Genomic DNA, 6,888 nt, shown 5'->3' with positions numbered 1-6,888 from the left:
ATACACCACCGATTTCAATCTTCATCTCGCGAAAAATGGAGCGAAACGTTTAAAAATCATACGCCTCACAGGCGTAGGTTATCAAAGCAGGGTTAAATAAATAAGGCTTCAAAAAAAGGATAGAAAAGGATAATAGGTACAAGACTAATTTAAAAAAAAGATCCGCTTTTTGCCTTCGCTCGTTTAAAGTTTCACAAAGGGTTAAGTTTAGAAGAAAAAGCTGTAAAAAGAAACATTGTAGCTTCCAATGGAGTGTTTTAGGATATTTTTAGTTAGTCGCCACCTATGTAAGTAGTATGTGTGAGCAAGGTAAAAATCTACAAATTTTAGTAGAGAAAACCTAAAAACGTGCAACACTGATGGCATATCGCTCATTTAACTATAACTAGCCTGAGTGATTTTCTACACGTATGTATCTACGAGAATATAATTACGTACATAAGTACATATGTACATATGTGTGCACGTATGTTATTCGCTGAGTGCAAAAACTTTTCTGCTACCGAAAATTCCTTAACCTTTTCGCTGTTTCAAACTTGCGCATACTTTTGCCACTCTAACGTAAATAAATACATACTTTCGATTTGTTTAATTACATCCGTTACATTTTTGTTTTCTAAATATTTTAACTACCCTCATACCATCTCTTTAATATTAAAACAATTCAAACAATTCACACAAAATGGCGCCATAGCTCATTCATTGCTTGCTATTAATGTTTGCTTGTATGATATTATTGTATGTATGTATTAAAAAGATTTATTTGCTAAATATTTACGTAGGTGTGCACATACATAAATATGTAGAATTGTACTTACGATATCCATTGATATATTCCAGAAACCGTTAGTTCACCCTTATCTTCGAGGGCGTATTCGATGAGTTCTGTATACGTAAATGGTGGTTTCTTTGGCCTGATTTTGTGGCGGCAAATCCATGGTGGCGTGTGTGGGTTGGAGCGTTTGTGGTGAGAGTTGTACACATGTACGAATATGACGTCGCATTGTTGGTGGTTAAAATATGGCGCAGCAAAATTCATGTAATAAAATACAATACATAGTAGAAAATAAATACAATTTGGGGTTAATTTTTTCTTGCTCCATTTTGTACTAATACTTTTGAATAGTAAAGAAGTATTTAAGTACATATACACTGCCGGAACAAAGTATTGGCACAGCAAATTTTTCACAATATATGCAACAATTTTCATTCTAATATTTGTCCGTTTCCGATCCGATTTCGTATAAAAATATGGTTCATTCTACAACAAAAAACATAAAAATATACTTAATTCCTAAACTTTGTGCAAAACTCGAGAAAATTCGGCAAATTTTCATGAAAGTTTTCAACTTTTTAATCAGATTTTTTAGATTTTTTTTGAGTATGCAGATTTGTAGCCCAATCATTTTAAGTAGCTAGGAATTACCGTTGATTTTTGGAAATTTTTTTCACGCAGTCTCTTCCATACAAAAAATTTGTTTCGAAAATACTTTATATGGAAAAAATGCAAAACATCTTCAACGAAAAAAATTCTCAAAAATCAACGCGATTTTTTACTAACTCCGAACTTGCATTTTTTACTAGAATTTAATGGGCTGCATGCTCAACAAAATTGTAAAAAATCTGATTAAAAAGTTGAAAATTTTGATCAAAATATGCTGAATTTTCGCGAGTTTTGCATAAAGTTTAGGAATTATATTTTTATGTTTTTTGTTGTAGAATGAACCTTATTCTTATATAAAATTGGCGGAGAAATATTAGAATAAAAATTGTTGCATATATTGTGAAAAATTTGCTGTGCCAATACTTTGTTCCGGCAGTGTACTTATATGCATATATGTAGGTAAGTATGTAAACTGAATTTATCTACTTTTGCCACTAAAAAAAAGTTTGAAAAAGAGGAAATGCAGCAATAGAAATATACTTGCATATGTATGTATTTCAAATGACCAAAATCGAACATGAATTCATGTGTCGCGTATATAAAGTCCGTTTTCGAAAAAAAGCAAGACCTTCTTATTTAGTAGCCCTTTCGCAGCATTTGATACGAAACAAAATGGTTTTGAAAGCTAAAGTAAATCCCTTTCACGAAAAAATATTGCCATTGAGCCACAATTACCCCTTCACCTTAAAAAAATTGGTCAAAAGTAGTGTTTTTCGAAAAAAACATGCAAAATCCACGGGATTTATTCCAAAACAAAAAAATTTATGTATTTTTTATTACACTAGTATTATAGATTTTGAGACGAGCAACACGATTGCACTGTTCAAAATTCGAAAACAAATTTTAGCACCTTAATTTGAAAAATGCATTGTTTATTGAATTTTTTTTCTATTTGCATGCAGCTGTGCATCCTTCACTCAATTTTATATCCCACGAATAATAAGTGCAATTCAAGACCTTTAATTTGAGCCAAAGACTTTAGGCCGTCTAAGAGCCAAGTTATAACAATTTTAAACCAAACTTCGAAACTGCTGTGTTTTTACTCCGAAATTAGAAAAAAAGTGCATAAAATGTCGAATGAATTTTCAGAATTGTAACAATTTAGCTCTCAAAGGGCCTAGAGATTTCTACCTTGGCTTAAATTAAAGGTCTTGAATAGCACTAAAACTGACCTGTTATTCGAGGGATATAAAATTGTGTAAAGGATGCACAGCTGCATGCAAATCATAAAAAATACAATATATAATACATTTTTCAAATTGAGGGGTTGATTTTTTTTTTTCGTTTTTTAAACAGTGGAATCGTGTTTCTCGTCTCAAAATCTATATATTAGTATAATAAAAAGTACAAAAAAATTTTTTTTTTTTTAATATATCCGTTGGATTATGTATGTTTTTTTTTCGAAGAACACTATTTTTGACCAATTCTTTTAAGGTCAAGGAGTTATTGTGGCTCAATGGCAATATTTTTCCTTGAAAGGCAACTACATAAGCTTTTAAAGCCATTTTGTTTCATATCAAAATATTGCTTCTGTCGAAAGCGCTACGATTAATTGGCATGAAGTGTTTAAAAAGCCCACTGTGTGCCGTCGAGTTAGCTCGAATATTTTATTTTTCAGTCGAGAAATGTAATTTTGAAATGTTAAAATTACTACGGAGTATTTTTCTCAAAAACATATGACTGAAAACATTTGATTTCTAAAAATATAACTCTTTTATAAACAATATATAACAAAATAAAATAAAATGTCTATCATACTTGGGCGTACAAAATTTTTGATTCTCGTTCCGATCAGGTGCCGATATACAATCCGTAAGACCGATCAAAAGAGGAATCAGCGATAGACATGTCCCAAGATATATGAATATCTCAAAAAATCCTTTTAGAGGTGATATTTGGGGCAATATTAAAAAATATACTTATTTAAAAAAATTCGAAAAATAAAAAAGTTACAGAATTGTGAATACCTCTAACTAAGCTTAAAACATTCTGCAATTTTAAAGATTTCGTTTAAGATACGAGTTTTTGAACTTTAAAAAAAGAAATTTATTGCATGCATACCATTTAAAAATATTTGTATTTAAATTCAATAAAAATTGTTTAACATAACTTTGTTTTTTTTTTGCTTTAAAGATTTTTTTACTTGAAAATTCTGCACATTTTTGAGTTTTTTTAGTATTGTTTCTTTGTAGCGCTAAATATCACCTTTGAACCGAGACCACAACCATTTTTAAAGCTATAATAGTTTTTGTAATATTCAAAAATTAATTTTGCGAGTGCCGGAAATTGTGAACATTAGAATTTTGCATAACTTTTTTAATTTTTCCCCCCTTTGCTAGAACTTCATTATATGATAAAAGAAAAGTTCTGACCAAAATTCATTCAAATCAAAAATGGTCGATTCCAATCATTGGTCGATTTGACATGGTTTGACCCACGACTTCTTTGTTTTGTTAGGAAGAAATATCTGCAAACTTTCATTCCACCTCTAATTGAATACGGGAATATAATAGGAATGTTTTGATGTTGGTTTTCTCGCAGCGCTTAAGAATCTGATGCGTAATTTTTTGACCAGCAATTATTTGATGCATTGCAATAAAATTGGGACGTCCTAATGTATCCTTAAAGGAATAATCGAAGCAATGCGACTCTTTAAGATACAGATTTTTGATTTTCTTTACGATCTTTTATCTAATCCGATTTAATCGTAAACCCGTTACTTTTAAATGAACATAAAAGCAATTCTGTACGAGCTTTTTAACGACATGAACATAGTTAAGCCCAAGAATAACCAAGAAGAACCAAGTGCAGAACGACCTCTCCGCACTCGGGATGAACAACTAGCGCAAATCTGCAAAGGAGAGAGGCAACTGACAAACGGTTGTAGTGGCAAATAAGAAGAATAAAAGATATTCATTGTTCGGATTCCGATACATAACAACACACGAATCTTGAGACCAAAAATATTTCAAGATCTTCTAAGCTAAGAGCACTAATTAATATAGAAACTTGTTTAGAGTTCTGATACGAGTAGCTGTAGTATTTCACTCAAAGACTTTTTGGCGAATCTAAGTTTACAAACTGACTGAGTTAGGTCCATGGCACTTATTGTCGTTTCATTCAAAACACAAAAAGATTAAATATCCTCAAAACTTACGCTCTTTGCGGCGAGTTCTCGACAACCACATTTTCAGCGACTACCATATCGGCACCATCCACCTCTGCGGTCACCTCCATAACAAGTTCCTCAAACTTTTTACCAGCCTTTGTTGAACTTTTCGGAGAACGCGTGTAGTCACTAAACGGCTGCTGCATGCTCGAAAGTGGTGTCGCTGCCGAAAACGATGATTGTGGCGAGCAAGAGTTCGATTTGTGAGATGAACTAGGAGAGGAAATACTATTGCCTTGTTGTACACCGGCATTTAATACATTCGTATTCAAATGGTTATTGCTATTTGCACCCAAGTCCGGCGAAAGATGAGGAAATTCATCAAATTTAAAATTTAACAACCAAGAAAGGTTCTTATCCTCAAAATCCGCCTCCGTATCGGCAGCCGTTGAGGTTTGTGGCATAGACTGTGGAATTTGTGGAAGCGCCTGATTGATAGACTGTTGCAGTGTTTGTTGTTGACGATACCTGTTAAGGTTTGCACTATGTACTGGTGATCTTGACACTTGCTTCTCAGGAACTAAAAACTGTGTTGGAGAGCATGATTGTGCTTGCTGTTGCTGCTGTTGCTGTTGCTGCTGCTGCTGCGGCTGTTGATGCGTGACCTCTTGACTTTGTTGTGCGGCATTGAGTGTGGTTATCTCTGTCGCCTTTAGCGGCAGCGTCGGATGTAGATGCGCGATTTCCGTTTGCAAACCCGAATTATAACGATGATCGAGTTCGAGTAGATCGCTTGCTTGCCAATTGCTACCATCATCGTAGTTGGTATTCACACAAACATTTGATGGTGCAGCAAAGGCTGGCAATTGGGAATCAGCGCCATTGGTGCTATGACTTACCAGACTGGCTGTAACTGGCACAATTAAATTGGCATCGTAGGCGAAGAGATCATTAATGAAGGAACTGTTGCCGGTTATGAGATTGAATGTCATATTGCTGTTGTTGTTGTTGCTATTATTATTATTATTGTTTATAGCTTCGTTATCTGCAATGCTACTATTGTTGTTGTTGTTGATGATTGCACTGTTGTTATTTGTTGTAAGTGTGGCACTTGGGCTAAGGCTTATATCATTCTGTAGATTTTCTGTTTGTATCGCGGCTATGAGCAAGTTCTCATTGTTGTTTGTAGATGAATAGCTGTTATAGTTGGAGACCGGAGTCGTGAAACAGTTGGATTCGGTTATGGTGTCACTGGATTCCTGCATGTGCCGCTTCTTCCAGACGGGCGTTGTGCACGAAACATTCTGATATTCAGCTGTGTGATTTCCTGTGACATTAGCATTGACGTTGTTGCCAGTGGGACTAGTATCGCCTTCGAATTTTCGCTTTAGAAAATTATATTCACAGTGCGGTGAAGATTCGGTTATGCAGTCCGCGGGCGTAGTAGCGGACAAGGAATTCGGCGAGTGGCCGCTGGGCGGTGCGGGCAAATTGATCATGTTCGGCGATTTTGAACGTTTATGCACTTGATGGATATATTTATGTATATATAAACATTTGAAAACTTCCTTCTTAACTTATATTTTTTTTAATTTTTTTTGTATTAAGAAACTAATCACTTTTTGAGCATTTTATTGAATTTTTTTAGAAGTTTTTTTAGAACTTATTTCCTTTTGTTTTTTGCAAAGTTTAATTCCTAAGGTTTCTTATGTAATTAAATTACAAGATTTCGAAAACGTATTCATTTATACATTTAAAAATATGAATTTATTTTAGTTTTATATCCGTAGGCCCAAAAGCATTTGTTTTTTTATTCAAAAATTTTCAAATATGCGCCCGAATGCATTGCTTCCACTGCAACGTACATTTCGATGCGCTAGCTCAACTCCAACTGAGCGTCCGGATGTCAGCTGTGCAATTTCGAACTCTCGCCTTACATCGCAGGATAGGAGTTGGAATACTCATTACCCTTGCGCAGTCATGCATAGTACAAATTGACAACGAAGAATGTGGCAATTTTTGTTAGTCATTTTCGATTTTAGGCTCTAATTTTTCGCCTTGCAATGGCCCATAGCACACAGCACGTATGTATGTATGTATGTACATTAGGTTATATTTTAAAGTTTTCGACAAAATATTTTGGAAAAATATTAACATTTACGTGTGTCCAGCTTTGAATGAGCGATTTGAAAAACCTAAAAAAATTTCATTATTTTGATTCCGTTAACAAAATGTTCAAACATGTTTATGCACGACTTTTAAGCTTCAACTCTTCTATCATCAAAGGTGATTTTTAGATTTTTTTTTAAATTAATTTTATTATATTCAACAATTT

The 6,888-nt window shown here is 33.8% G+C and overlaps 1 protein-coding gene across 1 annotated transcript; it reads right to left on the bottom strand.

Annotated features, from left to right (window-relative positions):
* Positions 1-814: 814 nt before the first annotated feature.
* Positions 815-6,052, bottom strand: LOC118753269 (probable serine/threonine-protein kinase MARK-A). Its single transcript, XM_036488144.1, has 2 exons — positions 4,602-6,052; positions 815-914 (listed from the first exon to the last, which is right to left on the bottom strand). The coding sequence occupies exons 1-2, from the start codon at positions 6,050-6,052 to the stop codon at positions 815-817; spliced, it is 1,551 nt and encodes a 516-aa protein (XP_036344037.1).
* Positions 6,053-6,888: the final 836 nt, after the last annotated feature.

This window comes from Rhagoletis pomonella, unplaced genomic scaffold (genome assembly GCF_013731165.1).
Source record: "Rhagoletis pomonella isolate Grant_MI unplaced genomic scaffold, Rhpom_1.0 Rhpom_scaffold_02282, whole genome shotgun sequence".
Lineage (NCBI taxonomy): Eukaryota > Metazoa > Arthropoda > Insecta > Diptera > Tephritidae > Rhagoletis > Rhagoletis pomonella.
The sequence above is the reverse complement of the archived record's forward strand: the minus strand, read 5'-3'. Positions and strand labels throughout refer to the sequence as shown.

Excerpts from the sequence above, each read along its gene's own strand:
- LOC118753269 (XM_036488144.1), bottom strand. The coding sequence starts at position 6,052 with ATGATCAATTTGCCCGCACCGCCCAGCGGCCACTCGCCGAATTCCTTG. Across the intron at positions 915-4,601 it reads GAGAACTCGCCGCAAAGAGC|GCCAAAGAAACCACCATTTA; the intron begins GTAAGTTTTGAG and ends CCACAAAATCAG.